This window comes from Aotus nancymaae, unplaced genomic scaffold (assembly GCF_030222135.1).
Source record: "Aotus nancymaae isolate 86718 unplaced genomic scaffold, 86718_ANA_hifiasm-v0.15.2.pri h1tg000016l, whole genome shotgun sequence".
Classification (NCBI taxonomy): Eukaryota; Metazoa; Chordata; class Mammalia; order Primates; family Aotidae; genus Aotus; species Aotus nancymaae.
The window spans coordinates 73,964,316-73,989,614 of NW_026988428.1; the positions used below are offsets into that span (position 1 = coordinate 73,964,316).

General features: G+C 39.0%; 1 protein-coding gene across 14 annotated transcripts in view; it reads right to left on the reverse strand.

The window, feature by feature from the left end:
• STYK1 (serine/threonine/tyrosine kinase 1) overlaps positions 1 to 25,299 on the reverse strand; it is a 52,157-nt gene that overhangs the window by 15,297 nt on the left and 11,561 nt on the right. For 3 of the 14 annotated variants that reach the window (XM_021667824.2, XM_021667829.2, XM_021667828.2), the window contains exons 2-3: positions 794 to 882; positions 213 to 347 (exon numbers count right to left, since the gene is read on the reverse strand). In XM_021667824.2, coding sequence (XP_021523499.2) covers positions 213 to 347; positions 794 to 857 — 199 coding nt within the window. In that variant the 5' untranslated portion in view covers positions 858 to 882. The other 11 variants (XM_021667830.2, XM_064377666.1, XM_064377663.1 and 8 more) reach the window with 10 other exon arrangements.

Consider the following 25,299-nt stretch of genomic DNA (forward strand, 5'->3'; position numbering starts at 1 on the left):
TTTTTCAGTCAATAAGCATGTGTTGAACTCCAACTCAGGACTTCCTAGAAGAGAGATCACCCTGCTCTCAACTCCACAGGAGGGAACGCATGCCTCTCTCATTGCAAGTACTTAGACTTCTAGACATGGGCTCATTGAATCTTGGACCATATTTTTTCCTAATCTCCATCTTCTCTAAGCCCCTGCCCAGCCCCAAAGCCTGAGCTTTTTACCTCGAGGTCCAGGACGCTGCTGTTGAGTTCTTTGTTCTCTCATAAAAAGCCACAGGATGACCCCAAGAAGGATGAGGAAGATAGTAACCAAGAAAGTTGGGACAATAATCACTTCATACTGCTTCTCCTGGATGACTGGGTAGGCAATCACACAGGAAGAGAAGAGAATGAAGAAGAAGCCTCACCTGGTGTTCATGCAATTTCCCCTACCCACCAGCTCTCAGCTCCTCCTACATGAAAAAGTCATCTCTCCTACCTTCCCCTCTACTTCCATTCAACAGAAACACTGCTCTGAGCAACTCTCTAATCAGAAATCCCGGTGGCCCTGTTTCTTAGCCCTTCAAGTGTGCATGACGCTGCTTCTGGCAGTTTTCCTACCAAGACTGAAGATGCAGCATCTGGATCTCTGATTAGCACTTACCCTCTCCCCAAAAAGACAAGGGCCTCTAGTCCCCACCCTTTTATCACCACTGTCTTTATTTCTACTGGAAATCAAATGATTCTCCTTCTAGAATCAATCCAGACCTTAGCCTTCATAATTCTAAATTCAGAGGATAGACATCTGTGGAATCTGTACTTACCACACAACTTGTCACTGAGACTGCATTCCAGGAGCATCCGTGTCATGACCCTCTCATCGCCCATTGCCACAGGGATGTCTTCTTCCCTGCTAGGCCCACAGAGAATGCACAGAGCACAGCTGTGAGTAATTCCTAAGGATTGAATGGTTCTTGAAAAATAAAATAAAATGGAGCACACACAGAATTTTAAACTGCCTCTACAGATCACTAGTTAAGTAAATGGCTACCTCTCTGAGTCATCCATTTATGTCTCTTTATTTAGCTGATATTCAGGCTGGAAGAACATTCCCAACCTCCTCCTCCTCTCAGCATTTCTGGCTTCTCTATTATACAGCAAAGACAGCTCTGATCTGGTCTTGTCCTATCATTCGATTGCTACTGAAATTATTTGGCAGTGTCTCCTCCCACCCGAGACTTCTGCTCCCATGATCAATTACAGATTTACAACATCCGTCTGAACAACTGTGATCCATGGGTTATGTGGGCATGATCTACCTCCACTACAGTCTTAAGCATGTCTAATACATTTTTTTAGCTGGACGTCACACTTTTTAAGCAAAACGTTTTTTGAAGTTGGGATCTTGGTCTGTAGTCCAGGCTTGAGTACAGTGGTGTGATCATGGCTCATTCAAGTCTCAAACTCTTGGGCTCAAGTAATCCTCCTGCATCAGCCCCCCGAGTCTCTGGAATTACAGGCATGAGCTACCATGCCTAACTCTAAACAAAACATTTCATTTCATTTTATACACAGTTAATTCAGACAATGAATAAAAAATTGACAGATGTCAAAGGATATGAGTTACACATTTGCTTTCTTTCTCTGGAGTATCCGCACCCTCACAAGCAATGAACAGACAGCATTTATCAATAGAAACTGTTTAATTCCTCATCCCTTAGAGCTTCAAGATGCTTGCCCTGCTCATATCAGATATAGACATGGACACTCATTCCTACCAGGATATAAAGGGAGTATCAGTACCAAGTCACCTTCTCTCTCTCTCCCTCTTTTAAATAAATAGAAAATGTATTCATGTGATTCAAAAAATGGAAATGTTAAATTGTATAGCATAAAAATCTTTCTCCCACCGGATTCTTCTCCATTTATCAAGTTGTTAATTCTCCTCCAAGTAGGCTCTAGTTGATAGTTTCTTGTTTGTCTGGCAAGGGATTCTTTATGTGTATCTCTGTTAAGTGCATATAACATAATCAGTATATATTTCAAATAACACCCCCAGAAACTTGGTTCCTTTTTTCCAAAGAGACTCATGTTTACTACTCTTCCATACCTCTCCAAAATGTATATTTTGCCTTTGCTTGAGAAGACACGCTCGCAGTTCTATAGTCAGCAAAGCCTACTTCTTTAATTCTGATTAACTTGAAAGAAAATATGGTAATTTTTCTGCTAAATAATTCTAAATATGTGATCCAGTTTTGTAGTGACTTGATAAAAACATAAAACAAAAATCAGAAGTATAGCTTATATAATATGCTACTATATTGTACAGGTGTTAAATTAGCCACATTATGCTGTCCTCTATCATTGCATTATGCATTGCTTTATTACCAATAACCACATGTTGTTTACTGAGGCAGAGTCTCTCAGTGCCTGAAAGACCTATGTAAAGAAGCCTCCCAGATTCTGCCTTACCGGTTTTCCAGTCTTCCTGGAGCACTATGAACTTGTATGGGGGTTCAATAGCTAAACAATTCCCTTACAACTCAAGAGAGAAAAAGTGTGTGGTTGGTTGACAGAGTCGAGGTAAACAGCAAAGGAGCCAGTGGGTGGAAAATTGCACAGAAGAGGGAAATTCTTACCTGTGGGTTTGTATGTAGAACGGGATCTAAGACGTTAGATAGCAAGGTTCACTAGATGCGGTGGACTTTGCTATCTAACTATTCTCCTACCAAAAAGGCAAGGAGAAAGGCGGCTGAGAAAGTTTCCACAATTCTCGAGGCCACACAGAAGGACAGGCACTAGCGAGGAAACTTTTAAGAAACAAAGCCTTGAGAGAGTGCACAGAGAAGAAGGTCTGAAAAAGAAAACATTGGATCAGCAGGGTGACCTCATGGAGGCTATTAGAAATGTATCACTGCTATTCCCATTCTTATTTTTCTTTTCTTTGCTTCCTTTTTATGGGATTATCAGAAGTAATTATTTTCATTCAGGGAGCAGCCAGTTTAACCAGTTTGGCTTTCTGGGAAGGAGGTTCTCTGGGCACACTCTCTCTTACCATAGCACGAGTGGAGAAAAGGGTCAGTCAGCAGCTAGCTCAGACTCGTGAGCTCTACCCAGAAAACAAACGATACACCCACTAATACATACTGAAGGGAGTCATTCAAAGCCATGTGTGCACGTGTACCCCCACACAGAACCACTCATGGAGGGTCATCCATACTTAACTATAGGCTCCTGGCCAAACACACCTGTCCCTGATAACTCGAACTCATGCTCATGCCCTTACACTAGTGACTATCACACCTATCACAGAGCACTCAACTTTGTATGCAATATGGCCTGCTACTGCATTTCCTGAGCCAGGTTCACACCAACACTTTTATTTGTATGTCAGTAGTTTAAAGAGACAAGGCATATTAATACCTAGCAACCCAACGAAATTGAATGCTAGAGCAAGGAGATGAATGTATAGAGTGATGAGGCCCACTCAGTGAAATTGCTTTCCATGTGTGTGTTACTCGTGCCCAATAGTACCGAATATTAAGTGCATTTAATAAAGAGATCTTCCAAACAGGCTTTGTGTGGGCAAAAAGGCTGTTTTATTTCCTGCTTGGGTTCAAGCGGGCGGAATCTGAGAAAGGACAGGCGAAGCGGCTAAGGTGGGAATTGGCTTTATAGGTTGGGGTAGTTTTTTTGGGGGTGGGGGTGTTGCAGAGTAAGATCAGTTACAGTGGTGGGGGGTAGGGACAAGGAGTATACATGACCACAAGATCAGTTACAATGGCAGGGTTGGGTGAGAGGTATTTACAATATCATAAGAACAGTTAAGATGGCAGGGTTGGGTGAGGGGCTTGTCCAGGGAAGCTCCGCTGGGTGATCAGGGACAATGGAGAATGCAGGCAGTGGGTGGGAGACATCAGCCAGGACAGGCAGGACTTCAGACTTTCAGGCTCCAGGCTTGCATATGGAGACCTGACAATGTGTATACAGTAAGCCCTTTCTAATGGTTACAGTTTAGGTAGAGGCATATGGAATGTACCAGATGAGCCTAGGATTTTAAGGCATATACACACCAGGCATACCCATATATATCCATGAAAGCCAATGTGGGAAACTCGCCAGACAGAGGCCACCAAAGCTCATACATCAGAGGACACTTACATTTACTTGTAACAGCAATATTCCTCTCTAGATGACTTTTTTCTTTGAAATTCATACTCAGAAACCACATGGCTTTGCCTGGACACTCTGTCAAGCTGAGAAAAGACATGCCTTCATGCCAAAACCCTCTAGGATGACTTTTCCCATGGGTTCAATTCTGGCCTACCTGACTACTAGAAGAACACTTCTGGCTAAGATTCCTGTTCAAACTGACCAATACTGTGCTCCCTTTCATTATATCTAAATACTTTTCCCACTATGTTAAAAATAAAATATGTAGGCTACTGCTTCTTCTCTTAGCTGAGCTGTAAAATTCTTAACACTATAAAGAATTACCCGTAGTTCTCTATTTAATGTCATGAATAATGAAATTTATGACATTAGAATCAAGGGTCTAGTGAAATTGCAATTTATTTTATTCTGATAACTATGTTTGATAGTTGCAAAATATGATTGCATAGAGTTTGCCTCTAGTTAACATATTTCTATATCTACAGAGTCAAATCTCTTCAGGCAGGGTTCTAATTAGAACAATAATATTGCCTCACTTGTAGTTATCATTCCTTACTTTTTCTCTCATCAGTTGCTTCAGACTTTCTCTTAGCATGTTAAAAGGTTTAACTTCCCTCTTTAATTGAGAATCCTGATGAGAAACAGCACAATGAAGGAGATACAAAAAGGAAGAGAATGAAAGTGAAATGAGCAGTAAACTCCATGCTAAATCTTTACAAGACTATATAGTCTGAAGACCATAAAAGCTCATGAACATAACCATAACGAAATTGAACTAAATAGTAATATTAATTCTCTAAACTTTCATACATACAATACAAGCATAATGTCACATGGCATTTATGCATCTATTTTAATCCAGACTATATTCTATTTGCAACAATGACACAACTCTTATTAAGTGGCATTTCTTTTCAGTTAGCACAATACAGTCTCTGGGACACAATCTGCAATTTACCCATGACTTTCCAGAATAAACTATTCTTACCAAAATATACCTAGATATAAGACTTCTAAAATTAGATTCTGCCTGCTTACATGTACTCTGCCTGCTTACATGTTGTGAAAAATTCCGTGATTGAACTCAGTATACCATCTGGCCCCATTCTAGTAAGGTACAATTAAATCTGTTGTGTCAGCCTCACCTTCAACCTTACTACTTGCTTATCAATGCATGTGGATCTTCCAGTTATGTTTTTTTTTAGATAGATAAGTGATCTACCCTCCCAAGTGGATGCCATACGGGTCAAGGAAGTTATTAATGACTTTGGGCTAGGGGGCAGAGGACTCAAGACTGAAAGTGAGAAGGGTAAAATATATGGAGGTAGCAGCTCCTAGCCAGAAACAGTCTGCCTTTCATCTTTGTATAGTTAGTCTTTCATCCTTACCCTTGAGCTATCTGAAGAAAAAAAACAAAGACAAAAACGAAAAACAAAACAAAACCAAATAAACAAAAAACATGTTTAATGGACTGAACATATTAATTTGGAAGTGAGAGAACAATGCTCAGAGCTAGAGAATCTGAGAATTACTTGTCACCAACATCCTAAAAATTAAGCTTCCTGTTTTAAGATCTAATAAAACTGTCTTTAGTAACAGTGGTGTGCCAGCTGTCGTGCTAGGCACTTTCATAAAAAGAAGGCAAGGCAGACACTGAGGGATTAAGTTATGAATTAGTGATTAAGTTATAAAGTAACCACTTTAAAAAAAAAAAAAAAAGGCAGAGCAAGGTTGTACACCCAGGTCTTTTACTTACAAACCCAGTATTCTTTATACTACTTCCTTTTACATATATACTTGTCTTTCAAATGAGCAAGACCAACAAGGCCAGGAGGAATTACATTAGAATCCAAAAGAATCACGGAAACCACAAGGTTGAACCAAATTTTACTAATGAATACACTCTAATGCGGAAAGATGGGTGGATTGAATCTGCCTGTAAGGGTGTCTTATATAGGAAGCTTATAGGGGCATAGATGACATTTGCATGTCTGTCTTTAAAGCATATTATGAAAACAGAGGTAGAATCAGAATTTTTTTTTCTAGTATTCACCAGATTATGCAGTCTTGGGTTGTTTCCCTTGTTCATGTTCCTGGGTCTGATCCCCAATCCTATTTCTATCTTCTGGTTTTTGAGTAAAAAGGCCTGGTTCTTAGGACTAGCAGTCTTTCAGTGTGAAATTGCAGAGGACAGAGCACTGGCCTGGGAATTAAGATCTTCATCCTGGCTCTCTCAGTGCCCCAGGCTCTATCTTGCTAGGGAAAGAAACCTGTGAGAGGACACAGAGTGCATGAAAGGGCACGCTGGAGAGGTGATTCTTTTTAAATCCAGAGAAGCAGATTTGTGTAGATAACTTGCCGTATGCCCTGTGGTATCTCCTAGTGTCGATGAGGCAGGGAGGAGGGTATCTAAGAGCGGTTACCTCGCCCTCTCACTCTTCTCGGATACTGAGAAATTGTGCTTATTATGATCTTTGCCCTCCTCCATCTTCCTAGAGACCCAGGAATCCAAATGAACTTTGAAACCCTAGGGAAAGGGTTTCAAGGGGGTTCTCACAGGGGAACCCCTTTCCACCATGGTGCCTAGGAGTCCTGAGCCTGTTTCAACAGATCTTTTAACTCAATGGTACTCAACAGATTATAAAATCTGAGTGCTACCAGCTTTTCTTTCTTCCTATTTTTACCTATCTCCAGGGATTCCTTAAACATATGTGATCTACAGTTGAAATGAGGAAGCTTAATCTGTATCCTGGTACCTCACAAAAGTTTACTTTGTAGAAGAACAAAGTAATTGCAAGACAGGCCCCATAACACCTAGGTAAGAAACGCAGTGCTCACAGACACTTCCAAACAGTATCAGACTTTATTTTTAAATATGGTTTCACAGATAAACACATGTTATTTCCTTTGAGGTGTTATACAAATTCAAAACAGCTTATTTTTATCATAATTATCTTGCTGTTTTTTATGTGCCCAATTCCATAATCCTTCGTCTACCAGTTTCAAACTTCAAAAGCCCAGAAATAGTATATCTTAAATTAAATATTCTCCTGCTGATTACTTTCTCTTCCTGACATTCCTAATCAATAACAGTTTTCCCAGCTCCTAAGCTTCCCAAGCTCAGAATAAGGGCTATCAATGAGAGAGAAAAGCCAAGAACACACAACGCCACCCCCACTCAGCATAGGATTATCTCTGATCCATCCGTGTCTCCTTTTCCTACCTGGTTAACGCATCAGAAGACAGCTTGGGGCTTCTTTCAAAGACCTTGTTTCTACTGTTGTCAGTGACCTTGCATTTCCAAGAATCAGAACTCTTCTTTGGTATTCAGCCTGCTGGGTTTTTCCTTCTAAGGGAAGATTTTGGGTTCTCTAAAACTCTTTTGGAAGTCTCCCCCGACAATGAGGAGATCTGCTTTGTTTTCTGGCCACTCTTCAGCCTGTCTAACACACTGCCCTCTGGCAGAGAGGAGGAACCAAGCTGAGGAGGACTGAAGGAGGACAGGCTACAACAGGCTGTAGGAACACATAAACACGCACACACACTTTCTCATTCTCTGATAAATGAGTCCCAGACCCAGCCAGACAGAGAGATATGGACAGGAGGTTTCACTATCAGAAAATTAACTCAGCTGCTGTTTACCTCAGTGCTGTGCCATACAGGGTGCGTCACTGTAAAAGCTGTAGATGTAGAATGTAATTCTCGGTAAACAATAGCAAACTCCTGGCAAGAGGAAAAAGACATCTCTGGGAACACATAACCTCCTGCCTCACGCTGCACAGCCAGGATCCAAGGGCCGGCTCCCCTCCCTAGGGAGTGGGTCAGCATTGTTCAGAGCTGAGCAGTCCAGGAATTAAGGGGAGTGGAGTCAGCCCTGACTTAGTGCTGTAATAACAGAGTGAGAGGTTTGAAGTTCTAGTTCTGGTTTTGTGGGTGATTCATTTAGCATCTGGAAGCGTGTCACCTGACTTTGTCATTCCTTGCCTTCTTAGTTTAAGGTGCAGGAAACATGCATGTCTCCTAAGGGTAATAAAGAACTGCAGAGAGCAGCAGGAAGTTTATCAACTGGAAAACGGGCGTGCCAATCAATAAGTACCCTCAGCCGGTTATGCTACCTCTCCTTGTCCCTGCAAGAGTTCCCAGATTTTGGAGGGTCCCTTTCATCTGTATCTTCCCATCCATACCATGGCAGCCCAAGAATCTGATAGGTATCTATTCCTACCCTTACCCTGCATACAATTTCCTATGCTATAATGGTAAGAGAAGTGGCTTTGGAGTTTGGCTTCTGTTTGAATCTCATTTCTATCATTCATTATGACTTTGTGTAAGGTATTTTAACTTTGTGAACCTCTGTTTTCCCGTATGTAAAGTGCTGCTGTTGCTATCTACCTACCAGGGTTGTTGAGAGCTGTACAGCATAATTTCTGTAAAATGACTAGAACATTACCAGAGCCATTGCAGATCATCAATGTGTGTTAGTCTCCCTTTTCTTCCCTTCCTTCTTCATCTGCCTTTCCAGTTGGGAAATATTCACAGAGCTGTATCAATCAGGTAAAGATGGTTAACCAAAAATAACAAAATGAAACAGAAAACTTTTTATCTAAATATTTATGGATATAAATATACTCATTTCTATGTATAGAGAGGGAGTTAAAGTAATCAAAAAGTTAATATGGGATTTAAAACTTCTTATACTTCAACGAGGTGTCATTTGGCAGCAGAAATAGTACAGCTGCCAGTAGATACCTGAATTTAACAATTATGTTGAGGAAGAGAGAATTAAACCAGATAAATCAAGCAGCGTAATGCTGTAAAGTAAGGTATAGAAATGGAAAGAGTGCTAGATAGTGGTATGCTCTTTGTCAGGGAAAATGTATCAGCACCTGCCTGATTTCTTCTGCCTATAAAATTTTCAGTTTCTTGTACTGGTTCCATTGACATCACTTATATGCTGGCTAATTTCCACCCAGTTTCTGAACCAGTCCTGATGCAGGCAATACGGAGATCAGCAGTCTCAGTCCTCTTCATCCTATTTATCTTATGTACTTCCCAATTTGGGAAGATGTAGTGTTGATCCACTTCCCAAAATCTGCCCACTTACTCATGCCTATTAATGAAACCCTCTCGAATCTGGACGCCTCACCTGAATGCCACACAGTGGATGGGGTCTTTTGTCTTCTATCCTAAGTGACATTGAAATTTTGCTTTATACTCTGATTACTGAGCTCTTGGTATTAATACAAAAGCCTCCCAGATAAATGCAACTACAGTGGCCGAATGCCTCTTTACTGACCACCATCCTCCACTCTACTTCATTCCCACTTCATTCACACCCTAGAACCCATTGCCTCTGTGTTCTGCCAACAATACTGAAAACCTGAGTTGCTAATTCTTGCCAGAATTTTACTCTGTAACTGAACTGTCCATTCGAGACAGCTCTACTTCTTCCACTTCTGCAATCTAGTTAGTTTATCTCACATCATTCCTTGGGGATTCACCCTTATTCCAAGTTATTCACTCAGATGTTAAATAATAACTCATAAAAATTATTAAATACGTTTTACTATGAAGGAGAAGTACAGGGTGCTATAAAAAAGGTGTATTAGAAGGAAAGTAAAAAAAAAAGTTTCCCCAAGTAAACAATATTTAAGCAAATGATGAGTGGGAGCTGACTAGATAGAAGTGGACACAGGCATAAGCAATAAGAAGGAACAAATTATTGCCACATGTAACACTTGGACAGAACTTAAGTAGTTTATGCTGAGTGAAAAAAGCCAGTCTCCAAAGATTACACGCTGTATGGTTCCATCTGTATATTTCCAAAATGGGAAAATTAGAGAAAGAAAATAGACCAGTGTTTACCAGTAGGATCAGGGAGAAGGTGTGACTTTGAAGGCGTAGCATGAGAGAGTTCCTTTACGGTGACAGACAATTTTGTATCTTGACTGTGGTGATAATTATATGAATCTATAAATGTGATAAAATATCAAAGAACTATGCACAGACAGGAACAAGATGCTGTGTGCATGCAAAACCTGAAATCCCAGGAAGCTCTATAGTCTAGTCAATTATTCTGTGCCATTGTCAGTTTCATAATTTGAATAATTTGCTACAGTTATTTAGATGTTCCCATTGGGGAAAATGGGTAATTGTTAAATTGGCTTCTGTACTATTTTTGCAGCTACTTGTGAATTTCTAATCATTTCAAAATGAAAAGCAAAACTAGTATTATTTTTGCAGTCATTGAATAATGAATTGCAGGTGATAATAAATACATATGAGAATATCAATTGTGAAATTAATAATTTCATAATCATTTTTTGTATTACAGCAGTGAGAGTAAAAATAAAAGAAAATAATGGATTGGAAACCTTCAGGAGATTGAAGCAACAGGACACGGTGGTTGTAGAAGGTAAGAAGGAGAAGGGGCAATCAAAGAAGAGGAGAAGATGGTGAGGACATTGTTCTGGACATTTTGATTTGAGATGCCAGTGTGACTTTTAAGTAGAATATTAGAAATAAGCACTTGGTTATACAGTTCTTAGGATTCATAAGGGAAGTCTGGACCAGAGATAAATATCTGGGAATCATTAGATAATATCGAAAGCTTGAAAGTGAGTAAGAGAGAAAGGAAAAATGAACAAAAAAGGGAAAAAAAAGAGAGAAAAAGAGGGCCTAGGACGGAATGCATGGACTTCCAATGGATAAGGGCTTCATGCAGGAAAAGGAGTTGGGGCCCAGGAGGATACTCACAAAGAACCTAAAATGGAACAACTCAAGAAGTAAAAGGAGAACCAAGAGTTCATGCTGTTGTGAAGCAAAGGAGAGGAGCATGGATGACAGCTGAACTGAAAGCTGATGAGAAGTCAGGAAAACAATAAGCAGCAGATACAGACAACATGGAGGTCTCTCATCATAGAGAGAACAGCTGTAGCATAGTGGCCAGAGAGCAGGTGCTTCTGGTTGGTGAAGATGTGGAAAAAATGTGTTTAGGGAGCTCTTCTATGATCTTTGAGAGCTGTATGAATGAGAGGACTGAAAAGAGGAGTTGAGAGAGGGATTTTATAGTTGATTTCTTTATAAACTTAGTGCTCCCACAAGAGGAGAAAGGGAACTGGTAATATGCAGTAATCTCTCATTCTAAAAAACAAAGCATAATTTGGTATGGAGAGGGCTGTATCAGGCATAAATGTTTTACAAAGCCTAAACACACACACACACACACACAGAGAGAGAGAGAGACAGAGAGACAGAGAGACTGAAAAACAGAGAGATAGATTAATAGAACACATAAATATTCAGAAAAAAGACACATATTTAGGACTTTAATATGAAGAAGTCAGCATAATATAAACAGAGTAGTGGTTCTCAAACCAGAAAGCACATTAGAATCTCCTAGGAAGGTTTTTAAAAAAATATTAATGCTGATGTTCATTTCCTACTTCATATCATTTGGCTACGTCCCCATCCAAATCTCATCTTGAATTCCCATGTGCTGTGGGAGGGAACCCAATGGGAGGTAACTGAATCATAGGGCCAGGTCTTTCCCACACTGTTCTTATGATAGTGAATAAGTCTCATGAAATCTGGTGGTTTTATAAGGGGAGTTTCCCTGCACAAGTGCTCTCTCTTTGCCTGCTGCCATCCACGTAAGATGTGACTTGGTCCTCCTTGCCTTCCACCATGATTGGGAGGCCTCCCCAGCCACTTGGAACTGTAAGTCTAGTAAACCTATTTCTTTTGTAAACTGCCCAGTCTCAGGTATGTCTTTACCAGCAGCATGAAAATGGACTAATACAGTAAATTGGTACTAGGAGTGAGGTGCCGCTGAAAAAATAACCAAAAATGTGGAAGTGACTTTGGAACTGGGTAACAGGCAGAAGTTGGAACAGTTTGGAGGGCTCAGAAGACAGGATAATATAGGAAAGTTTGGAACTTCCTAGACTTGTTGAATGGCTTTGTCAAAAATACTGATAATGATATGGACAATAAAATCCAGGCTGAGGTGGTCGCAGATGGAGATGAAGAACCTGTTGGGAACTGGAGCAAAGGTGACTCTTGTTATGTTTTAGCAAAGAGACTGGAGGCATTTGTCCCTGCCCTAGAGATCTGTGGAACTTTGAACTTGAGGGAGATGATTTAGGGTATCTGGCTGAAGAAATTTCTAAGCAGCAAAGCATTCAAGAGGTGCCTTGGGTGCTGTTAAAAACATTCAGTTTTAAAAGGGAAACAGAGCATAAAAGTTTGGAAAATTTGCAGCCTGACAATGTAATAGATAAGAAAATCCCATTTTCTGAGGAGAAATTCAAGCCAGCTGCAGAAATGTGCATAAGTAACAAGAAGCTGAATGTTAATCACCAATGGGCAAAATGTCTCCAGGGCATGTCAGAAACCTTTGTGGCAGCCCCTCCCATCACAGACCCAGAGGTTTAGGAGGAATAAAAAGGTTTCATGGGCTGGGACCAGGGTCCTTCTGCTATGTGTAGTCTAGGGACTTGGGGCTCTGTGTCCCAGCTTCTCCAGCTGTGACTAAAAGGGGCCAAGGTACAGCTCAGGCTGTTGCTTCAGAGGGTGGAAGCCCCAAGCCTTGGCAGCTTCCACGTGGTGTTGAGCCTCTGGGTGCACAGAAGTCAAGAACTGAGGTTTGGGAACCTCTGCCTAGATTTCAGAGGATGTATGGAAATGCCTGGATGCCCAAGCAAAAGTTTGCTGCAGGGTCTGGGCCCTCATGGAGAACCTCTGCTAGGGCAGTGCAGAAGGGAAATGTGGGGTCAGACCCTCCACACAGAGTCCCTACTGGGGCACTGCCTAGTGGAGCTGTGAGAAGAGGGCTAACATCCTCTAAACCCCAGAATGGTAGATCCATCAACAGCTTGCACCATGTGCCTGGGCAAGCTTCAGACACTCAACACCAGCCCACAAAAGCAGCCGGGAGGGGGGCTGTACCCTGCCAAGCCACAGTGGCAGAGCTGCTCAAGACCATGGGAACCTACCTCTTGCATCAGTGTGACCTGGATGTGCGACACGGAGTCAAAGAAGATTATTTCAGAGCTTTTAAGATTTGACTGTCCTGATGGATTTTGGACTGCATGGGGCCTGTACCTCATTTGTTTTGGACAATTTCTCCCTGTGGAACAGCTATATTTGCTCAATGTCTATTCCCCCACTGTATCTAAGAAGTAACTAACTTGCTTTTGATTATACAGGCTCCTAGGTGGAAGCTACTTGCTTTGTCTCAGATGAGATATTGAACTGTGGACTTTTGAGTTAATGCTGACATGAGTTAAGATTTTGGGGAACTGATGGGAAGGCAATATTGGTTTTGAAATGTGAGGACATGAGATTTGGGAGGGGCCACGGGTGGAATGATTGTGTCCCCACCCAAATCTCATCTTGAATTCCCATGTGTTGTGGAAGGCACCAAGTGGGAAGTAATTGAAACATGGGGGCAGGTCTTTCCTATGCTCGTGACAGTGAATAAGTCTCATAAGATCTGATGGTTTTATAAAGAGGAGCTTCCCAGCACAAGAGAGTTCTCTCTCTTCGCCTGCCATCATCTACGTAAGATGTGACTTGCTCCTCCTTGCCTTCTGCCATGATTGTAAGGTCTTCCCAGCCACTTGGAACTGTAAGCTCATTAAACCTCTTTCTTTTGTAAATTGCCCAGTCTCAGGCACATCTTTACCAGCAGCATAAAAACGGATAAATACACCACTCCTCTTAGAGATTATGATGATCATAAAACACCATAGATTATGACTTCACATATCAGCTTCAATCAAGGAAATGCTTTCCAGGAGATACTTAACATACAGCTGGAATTGAGAACTACTAAGATAGATTATTCATCAAATGGAATTTAGGCAATGGAATACTTGTTTGATAACAAAAATTATTTTTGGTTCACCTGTACACAAAATAAATTTTAGTTGGGGAAAAAAGCTAGATGTTTTAAGAGACATAAAAAATTAACATTATAAATTATACTGGGTTCATGATAACTTCCTAAGCTTAAACAAAAAACTATCTTCCAACAGAAAAAAAAATCACAACGAAAACATCAATCTATAAGCAAATAAAAACACGGTATTTTATAGTAATAAGAAAATCACTAATATGCCAATAAATAAATAGTCAAGGAATGTGAAAAACAAAAGAAAACCAGTTCACCAAAACAAGATGTTTAACAAATATGGAAGCATGTGAACTAAGATGAAAGATTTTTATCCTAACTAGTAATTTTAAGAATACTTTAAAATAAAACAAGATGCATTTTTTGCCAATACATTTAAGAAAAATGATTATTTATTTATTTATTTATTTTATTTTTAAAGTTTTTGAGCCGAGGTCTCACTCTGTTGTCCAGGCTAGAGTGCAGTGGTGTGATCTTGGCTCACTGCAGCCTTAATCTCCCAGGCCACAGGTGGGTGCCAACACATATGTCTAATTTTTTTTTTTTTTAGCAGCGATGGGGCCTTGCCATGTTGCCCAGGCTAGTCTGAAATTCCTGGCTTCAAGTGATCCTCCCACCTCAGCTTCCCAAACTGCAGAGATTATAAGTGCAAGCCACCACACCAAGCAGAAAAAAAGATTTGAAAACTAATGTTTATGCTCTAAAGAGTTTTATTTATAAAGACCACTCTTATAAGACTGACAAGGACTCTAAATGTCTACATTTATGGAAAATAACTTGGTACTATGAAAATTGAGAGCCCGAATGGCTTTCATAATTTTGACTCTGTAACTTCTCTCCCAAGAGTCAATTATGTGTATGTTTTTTAAAAAATGGAAGACGTTTCTGAACACACACACACAAAATTATAACATTTATTTAATTTTTTTGAAAACATAAATAGAGATTTGCTTTAAAATAATTCATGGACTTGAAGGAGAAGAAATAGGTGGAGACGTAAATAAAACAAGACGAACCATGTGTTCAAAATTCCAGAGTTCAGGGGATACGCATGGGAAGTTATTCTACTATTTTTGCTGCTTTTGTATATAATTGAAATTTTCTGAAATAAAAAAATTTAAAATAGAAGAAAAACTTAAATTTTCATCAAGAGGAGAGATGTTTCAAATTATTTTTATATGGTTGGACAATGGTATATGTTTGTTAAATTTATGTTCACAAAAATTTTTCATAAATGGCAATTTTTAGTATTACTGGGTTAAGTAAAAAGGCACATTTTAATAATGTATATACCACAAAAGTACAATGAAATCTACTGGGGAAATCACCTGTGTAGGGGAATCCTGAAGAGAAGTATATTAGAATGTTACAGCAACAGTGATGATGGTTACTATGAATAGTTTCCTCTATTTTCTATTTCCAAATTGAATGAATTAAGCCTTAGTTATTTTATAATAAGAACATGCAAAGGAAGAAAGCCTACAAGCCAGAAAAGTTTGCTAGCAGAAATACAAAACAGAAAATTGGCTGAGGATAATAAAAAAAGACAGAAAGAAAACAATCTTCCTAAAGAACTAGTGTTCAGAATGAAAGACAAAGTACAATCCTTAAATCAAGAGTAATGGCTTCAAAGAGGGCTCTCCTGGCCTAAAGTCAAGGTGAAGGTCTGGAGTCTAACAAGCTTCATTGTTGCTTGCTAAAGGCATTATATTGCCGACCTGGGAGAAAGCCAAGCTGGAACTCCCAGGAACAAAGTTAATATATCATCTCCATCTAACTGCAATAAAGGAGAAAGAATAAAAGAACCAGTGTCAGAGTTAGGGGTGGATTTATCTCAATCTATTAAAGTCTTGCTTTACTAACCTATACAGCTGAGATAATCCTGCCTGCTTAACATCAGAGGATTCTAGTGAGAATTAATAAGAATGCAAAATTGTTCTTCAGTGGTAGTAGCTGAAAGTGCCTCTTATAGCTAGAATTCATTTGTATAACATAATTACTTTTCAGACCAAGGATTCCAACTCTGTGTTCCCTATCAAGGTTCCCTTTTTGATTATTACTGCCCCACCAACAGTGGTCTGAAGAGAGTGTGGCTTTCCTTCAATGCATTAGCATAAGTGTAGCTATAATTCCTTTCTTCTTAGCACAAGAACAATAAAATGAGAGTGCCCAAAGATTTGCTAAATGTTAAGTAAATTTGGGAAACCAATTCAGTGAACAAAAAGTGCAGGAGCAGTGTGTGCACAAGTGTGGTTGTGGGTGTGTGAGGTGTGTGTGCAGGGGTATTTTCCTAAGTTGAAGTTTGCAATTCTACTGCAGCTAGCTTGTTATCTTAAGAGGGCCACACTGGAGCCCAACAGCCTCCTGGCTTGGTCCTGCACTTCTGCTCTGAACTTGCATGCATGCGCGAAATGCTGGGTTCACTCGCTTCTTTCCCTCTGGTCTTTTATATCTGCCATAATAAATGCATATTTATTATTCAGACTCCTAGGTTTCAGCTCACTTTCCAGTTTTATTACAGGTCTCAGAAGCATAGCCCAGCCCATTTCTGAAATCCAGTATACCCATCTCTCCTACTATTATAATTAGCCGTGTACTCTTGAGCAAATTACCAATTCTCTCCTAATCCTCAATTTTCTCATCTGTAAATTGGGTTTGCAATATTATCTAACATAACCATTGCAAGAATTAATCTAGTGTGCATAATAACGCACTTAGAACAACACCTAGTATATAGTAAGCAGTAGCTGTTACTAATTATTCTTATGATAGCTCTAATAATAAAAATATTCCTATAATAATTACTATTATCATTATTATTATTCCTCAAATTATGACATTTTTGAATGACCTCTCCTTGTGGGTAAGACCTTCATTCTATGTACATCAATATCATAACATAATACCACTCATATTTCTGTATATCCCACAGGAATATAATTATTTCCTGACATCTGAGTTTACAGAAAATCTTAACGAGGCATCAGTACAGCTTTCTTACCATCCTTCTGCAATGTATCTACTTTTTCAAATCTTAAATTTTCAATTGTTCTTTTTTTTTGTAAATTGCTTTCTAGTTTTCAAATTTAAAAGGTCATATGCATATTAAAATGGATATAGCAGATTTTGTACTATTCTTTTCCTAGACTCTAACAGTCAAGACTTAAACCAGTCGTTCTACTCGAGGAGCTTTTAAAAAAATCCCATTGCCTGGGATGTACCTCAAACCAATTAAATCAGAATCCAACTCTGGGAATAGGAACCAGGTATTGAGATTTATGTAAATCTCCTAAGGTAATTCCAATATACAGCCAAGTTTCGGAACCTTGCCTTAAACCCTTTTTAGCTCCTTTTCTTTAATGAATCCAGAGAAAATTCACCAGACTCTAATTTATTAGATAAGATTCTACACTGGCAACTACTATTCTAGTTCTCTGTCTTTCTCTCTCTTACTCTTTCTTTCCCCTTCCTCCCTTCATTCCTCTCTCCCTCATTTATATGTAATCTTCAGCAAGTTTGATCACTTCCCTGGGTTTTAACTCCTAATTGGTAAAATAACGAATCATAGTCTTGCACAATGTAATCAGAGACGTTTTGAAGTACAAATGAGACAAAACATATGAAAGTACTTAAAAGTTTTAGAATACAAGTCTTTCAGAAATCCAAGGTAGAATTATCATATTCCCCACATCCTTCCCTCTCCTCCCATGCAGACATGCGCAAGGCTATCTTGTACTGAGAAAAGTTGGATAAGTTTTTCTCCATCTTTTTAAGTAAGAAATTTAATACTTCATATCATTTCCTCAAAATCCAGTCCTTCCAGTCCTTTTAGTAGAATCTGTAGATACTGTATGTTGAAAGAAAGAGTGAGAGCTACAGGAAAATCAAAAATTGTAGATGTGCCCCTACCAAGACACACAAAGCAGTTTAAAGCAAAGGTATGTGAATATTGCTAGCAATATTTGCTACCCTTGCAGATTCTTGACTTGTCCTGGGAACAAAAATGTGGCACTGCACTAATGTTTAAAGATTGGTCTTGTCGGAGCCATTTGAACCACAGCAGTTCCATCTTGAATAGGGGCTGGGTAAAATGTGGCTGAGACCTACTGGGTTGCATTCCCAGAAGGTTAGGCATTCTTAGCTATAGTGTGAGATAGGAGGTCAGCACAAGAAACAGGTCACAATGACCTTGCTGACAAAACAGAATGCAGCAACGAAGCCGGTCAAAACCCACCTAAACCAAGATGGCCACAAAAGTTACCTCTGGTCATCCTCATTGCTCATTATACACGAATTATAATGTATTAGCATGCTAAGAGACACTCCCACCAGAGTCATGACAACTTACAAATGCAACAGTAACATTAGTAATTACCCCATATGGTCTAAAAAGAAGTGGAACTCTCACTTCCCAACCCTTTCGCAGAAAACTCATGAATAATCTACCCCCTGTTTAGCATATAATCAAGAAGTAACTATAAGTATACTCAGTCAAGTAGCCCATACTGCTGCTCTGCCTATGGAGTAGCTATTCCTTTATTCCTTTACTTTCTTAGTAAATGTGCTTTCACTTTATGGACTCACCCTGAATTCTTTCTTGAGCAAGGTCTAAGAACCGTCTCTTGGGGTCTGGATTGGGACCCCTTTCCAGTAACATCTTCCTGGAAACCATGAAGGGACTATACTGACCCAAAGGAAATAGACTGCAGCACTGCCAATTGGCCGATTTTGGATAAGGGTGGGGGGTGGGTATGTCTTGCACAGGTGAAGGATCGGATTGGGTTAGAGGTCCAACTGAGGAGAGTCTCTCGTAAGACAGTGAGGGTTAAGGCCCCTCCTAATAAAAGGAAAGGATGCTTGACGGAACTTAGGTTTGAGGCCCAATTTAGAAAGGTTAGAGTCCTTCCTAAGATTTAGGGGTTAGAGGCCCCTCTCAGTAAAGTCCCTCTTGGTTAAAAGTGGATTTGGCACTATGGTATATTAACTGCTATTTTCTTTGGACTAATCTTCCTTGCACTCTTTGCTGACAGCTATGGGTGACGGGATTAGGCATGTACAGGATCACCAGACATGGGGAGCTTTTTTCTCCCCATAGGGGGAAAACTTGAGAGCTGATGGGACTGCTAGAAAAGACCCTTCACTACTGACAAGTGGCCACCTGAACTTCGGATTCAATGTCACTGCAATAGGTGGGTCTTTCTTTGGTCTCCCTGAGCTTCTTGCCTTCCCCACCCCACTGTAAGCAACACTTTTATCCCTTTCCTTTCCTCTCTCTCTGTACAAACTGGTTGTAGGAATGGTAGAAATCACTATCTCTTGCACTGTTCTGATTAATGAGTAAAATGATTCGTGAGGCTAGTCTTACACTGCAGCAAATCTGGTGTATTTTGTGCTTTGGAGAATTTGATTTTCTGTATCATTCTGTCATAAAGGGAGGTACCTTGAGATAGAACACAGGGAGGTACCCTGGGATAGAACAGGCTTAAGTCTATTGTTCAAGCCAGCCTGGCAAACTGGTCAGTTACAAACTTTGCTGCAGGTCCCTAAAACAAACCAACCAACAATAACAACAACAAAAACTGGATCGGGTTTCCCTCTCATCTTGTTTTATATCCTTGGGAGCTTGACCTTGTAATCATGTGGCAGTACTTTCAAATTTTGGAGTTTATGACATAATTAGCTCTAAATACTGTTTTAGCCGTTAAAGCCTTTGTTGGCTCAAAATTGCCTGCTCTAGGCTCTTTCTGAGAAGGGCAATAAAAACTGCCCAGAGCGGTAGCTTCGTAGCTAAGGCTTTATCTTTTCACAATGGCAGTCCAGGTTCAGGGTTCAATTTCTGGGTTAGGAAATGCATACTTTTTGGTTGATATTTATGTGATCTTTGCCATTTGTTGATAGCAACTTCTATCTTCCCTTCTTGAATCTTCCTTTTTCTGAGCTACCTTGTAGACTGTAAATCTTGTAAAAACTGCAAACCATCTCTTTTAAAATATTTGTACACTTGTGGTTAAGTCATAACCTTAGTGAAGGCTTACTGGTTTCACCTGGGAGGTTACCTTTGGTAAAGTTTAAAAGCCAAAAAAATTGTTTGGCCTGGCTAAAGTCAGGTTATAGGAGATTTAAAATGACTTTTAAAGTGCTGTGGTTAAAAGTCAGCTTTAACTAAAAGCAGATACCTGGCACGGTGGCTCACGCCTGTAATCCCAGCACTTTGGGAGGCCGAGGCAGGCAGATCACAAGGTCAGGAGATTGAGACCTTTCTGGCTAACATGGTGAAACCCTGTCTCTACTAAAAATACAAAAAATTAGATGGGTGTGGTAGCCTGCATGTGTAGTCCCAGCTACTCAGGAGACTGAGGCAAGAGACTTACTTGAACCTGGAAGATGGAGGTTGCAGTGAGCTGAGATCATGCCACTGCACTCCAGCCTGGTGACAGAATGAGACTCTATCTCAAAAAAAAAAAAAAAGCATATATCTAAGCTATATGTATACTTAAAATGTCTTTATGTTTTTTCTCTTCTTGGAAACTATTTCTCTGAAGAAAAAAAGGTTTTGTTTCTCAGTGTACTAAATTGTTGATAGGATTTGGCTGTGTCCCCACCCAAATCTTGTCTTGTAGCTCCCATAATTCCCAAGTATTATGGGAGGGCCACAGTGGGACATAACTGAATTATGGGAGTGGGTCTTTGCTGTGCTATTCTAGTGACAGTGAATAAGTCTTGTGAGATCTGATGGTTTTAAAAATGGGAACTTCCCTGCACAAACTCTCTCTCTTTGCCTGCTCCTCCTTGCCTTGCGCCATGATTGTGAGGCCTTTCTAGCCATGTGGAAATGGAACTCCATTAAACTTCTTTCTTTTGTAAATTGTCCAGTCTCAGATATGTCTTTATCAGCAGCATGAAATTGGATGAATACAACTGTTTTTCTCCATTTTGTCTTCTTGCCACTCTCAATACACATGAGAGGATCTAAGTTAATTTCTAACAGCTTGGGACTCCTTGGGAAAAACAGAGGAGTTCCCACAGAACTTATTTTGGAAAAAAACCCAAAATCTGTTTTCCTTATGAAACAGAGGACCTGCTTTTGTTAAATATGCTCTTTAACAAAAATTTGTAAAGGATTTAAAAGGGAATTGAAAGTGGATAAATAAATCCCTCTCAAAATCTAATGCTGTGTTCTGTTTTGCATTGTGTTATCTGATGGTTTTGACTCTTACGGGTATCAGAAATTGCTTCTTATTATGAGAGAGCTTTGTTGTGTAATAACTAGGTAGGAAGCATACTTTTAGGGATGGCTAATGGAAGTTATGGGGGGATACTCAGCTCTTTGCATGTTTGGATCAGAGAAGCATACTTTTGGCCACCTGGAAGATATGGAAGTGTCTGCATTGCCACACTGAGAGATAAGAGTCCTACAGGAGATGGGCTGATTTTCTCTTTTTTGGGATCCAAGATCTGGTATAAAAATGGGATCCTTAATTTTTTGGAATCTGTTTTGCCTTCCAGTTGTGCCTGCTTATTAGGCTCTAGAAATTGCATGATTTCTTGGCCCTGTTCCTCAAAGGGCTCCTCCCTGAAGTCAGCAATTCAATTAAGAAACTTAAAAATTGACAAATAAAAAATCTTAGAACTACTGGATCTTCTATCTGTTGTGTATTTCTATGTGTTGTGTATGTAATGTTTATATATGAGGGAGCTCTGATTAATTGGTTTAAAAATAATAAGCACTTAAATCAAATATTTTGTCAGAAAAATAAAAACTATAATGCTTTTTAGTTCATATGACTCTAGTAAGCTTTGGGAAATAAAGACAGTTTTAAAGATTATTGGCAAAATTAAAAAAAAAAGTCTTGCAAATTTAGACATTTGGTCTAAATTAAGCAGATCAGATATTAGGTTTGCTACATGCTTTAAGGTCATAAACTGCTTATTAGAGTTTTGAAAATTGTTTGGTATACCTGCTTTAGAGCCATTAGATTCTAGAAAAGGCCTGGGGATATGTAGAATTAGCCATGCCCCTTGGCTACGCTGAAAAGAATCAGACCTTATCTTGTACTTCTGTCTGGTATCCTAGGTTTCACAACTAGTACATAAATAAAATCACTTACTTACCAGGTTTTTCATCAAAAATAAAAGTTGCTAAGAGTTAACATTGTAATATTTTGAGACTACTGGAAAAACAGTTTTAACACGCAAGGTACATAAGGAAAGTGAAATGTGTTTTTGGTAAAGATTATAAGAAGGCAAGGGAGTGTGAATTTTTTTTAGCCTAGTTTAGAAGGCTAAGGGGTTGTTATAAGTTAGGCTAAAGCTGAAAGTTTGAGCAAATTGTGGAAGATTTATGAAAAATTAATCTTGTAAAAGAAATTCTGTGTAAATATATTGGCTAAAGTTAAAGCGTTCTTATTCGGTTTTTCTGTAAACTGACCATTGGAATAAAAGCACAACAGGGTGTTCTTAGAGCAGTGATCTGCTCTTTAACAAAAATTTGTGAAGAATTTAAAAAGGTTTATGGGAATCTTACCTTTTGGTCTAACTGCTTAAGAGTGAATAGATTATAAGATTTTTTAAAGAATAGTGATTGACATTAATGGTACACTAACACAAAAGGTAAAATCTGGCTTTCTCTCTTGAATAAGATTTTCATGTAATATTTTTTAAAATGAAAGATTTTGTTTGCCTTTTGAATAAACTACAGAAAGAAGAAGGGAAGGAAAAGAGACATTGTTTGGAAAGCTGTCTTCCCTCCATTAATGAGTAAAGGTTTTTGTCTTTTCAAAATTTTTGAGTTATCATTTTGACTAAATGAATGACTTGTGGTGACCTGAGATTCTATTTTTGTAATATCAAGTGTTTAAAGCTTGATATTTGACAAACTTTCCAAAATCAAATGACAAATTATGTCTTTTTCTGACCTAATTAATCTTTTCATATTAGGTGCCCTAAAGTCCAGAAGAGACATATTTGGCTTAATGTGGTATAGAAATCTATAAAAACATACAGGAAGCATTATAAAATATGAAATTGTGTTTTGATCTCTATGGGCTGTATTTGTGTAAATATGTTATTGGTATATGTCCCCAAATTATGGGAAATAAATCTAATATGACTTAGTGTGTTATTAGTAATTAAAATTATTACATAAAATTATTGTGTGCCACAGAGGTAACCAAATTTCCTTGTCAATCATGTCTCACTGTGGCTTCCCTAAGACTTTTTGTCATTCACAGAAAACTGTTGTCTTGTTTTGATCCTCTTTTAAAGGTGCCTTATAATCAGCAATAGGACTTTGACAGGTGCTCTTGAATGCAAGTTTCTGATAACTTTGGAGATTGTGAAATTATGACAGAAGAGAACACTTTCAGGATTCTCATGGAGAGCTGAAATATTCAGGAATATCAAATAGAACAGGAGTTAACTGTATGGACCGAACTAAGACTGAAATAATCCTTTTATGACTTTTGCTTAAAACATTGCTAATTCTTTTCTTTGTTTTCCAGAGTCAATAAAACTTTTCTCTTGAGTTATCTACAGCTTGTGGCAATTAAGTATACTCCTATAAACAAAATTTTAGAGCATATTTCTCTCTATCTAATTTCTCCAGAATTTGGAAACTATTTGTGAGTATTCTTAACTTACAGCAACATAGTTATATGGAAAAGTGCAAAAAGAATGCTATCTTTTGCAACAGAACATAATTGGATAAACTATTTTTTTTAACCAAGTCTTTGACTGGAATAGCATGCTTTCCTTTAAGGAATCAAACTTGACTTATAGAGCCAATAAAAGCTCCTTGGGAAAACTGGCCTCATGCCTTGTCTATGCCATCCCTGTACAGGGTTCCTGACCTGTAGTAAGTGAAGAATGTCATTTTCTGACAGGCCAGGAGACCCAAGTTATCTTGGGACCTCAAGAGAGGGAATTTACTGAACTCATAGGTATTTGATGGTACAAAACCATGGCTGGCTCAAGGATATTTTTAAAAAAGTCTTATCTGAGATTCTTTATCGAATAAAGTTTCATCAAAGTTAACTTAAAAAGAACTTATGTGAAAAATAATTATTCTTGCTACACTTCATTTATAATCAGGCCAAGTATGAGACTAAAGCTTATTTTTGCAAAGAAATCAGTTCTATTATGATTTGTTTTTAGTACAAATGAGGATTGGAGATAGAAAAATTATGTTTCAAGAACTATGGTGCAACTGCTGTTAGGTTCTAGTCCCATCAGTTTTTAGGGTTTTTTCTGTAATTTAGACTGACCCTGTGAACCAACCAGTGATCTCTGACTGCAGCTCAGAAGAAAAAGAGATGGATGGGTGATATAAAAATCTCGATCAGTATTCTAACTCTGGGCAAGCACTGGAATCAGTTAGTGACCCCCTATCCTCATAGTTCCAACAGTTGCCCACTTCACAAAAAGCCTTGTTAGTTTACTTAGGATAGTTTTGCTTATTTTGCTCTACTCTTGTGGAATATATTGTTTATGTACTCTTTGTGTAGGAATGCAGGATAAGCTTACTGAATGTTTTCTTAAACTGAACACTTATTAATCCTTCAGATAGTACCTTCTGTGGGAAATCAAGAGTATGGCCCTGGACATACTGATGCTTTCTGACCAAGCTTCTCTCTAACCTGAATACAAAAGACTCTAATAGTTAGGCAGCAATATCATTGTCCCTATTCAGCCTGAAGAAGTTACAGAAGATGGATCTTCATCCCTCTACAGCCCTTAGGATTAAGGATCCCCTTGTAAAAAGAAAGAGGGAAATATGTTAGAGGCATTTGAACCAGAGCAGCTCCATCTTGAATAGGGGCTAGGTAAAATGAGGCTGATACCTACTGGGCTGCATTCCCAGAAGGTTAGGTTAGGCATAGCATTCTTAGCTATAGAGTGAGATAGGAGCCAGGTCAACACAAGATACAGGTCACAATGACCTTGCTGATAAAACAGAATGCAGTAAAGAAGCCAGTCAAAACCCACCTAAACCAAGATGGCCACAAAAGTGACCTCTGGTCGTCCTCATTGCTCGTTATACACAAATTATAATGCATTAGCGTGCTAAGAAACACCCCAAAAGTGTCATGACAGTTTACCAATGCTATGGCAACATCAGGAAGTTACCCTACATGGTCTAAAAAGGGGAGAAACCCTAAGTTCTGGGAATTGCCCATCCTTGTCCCAGAAAACTCATGAATGATCCACCACTTGTTTACCGTATAATCAAGAAATAACTATAAGTAT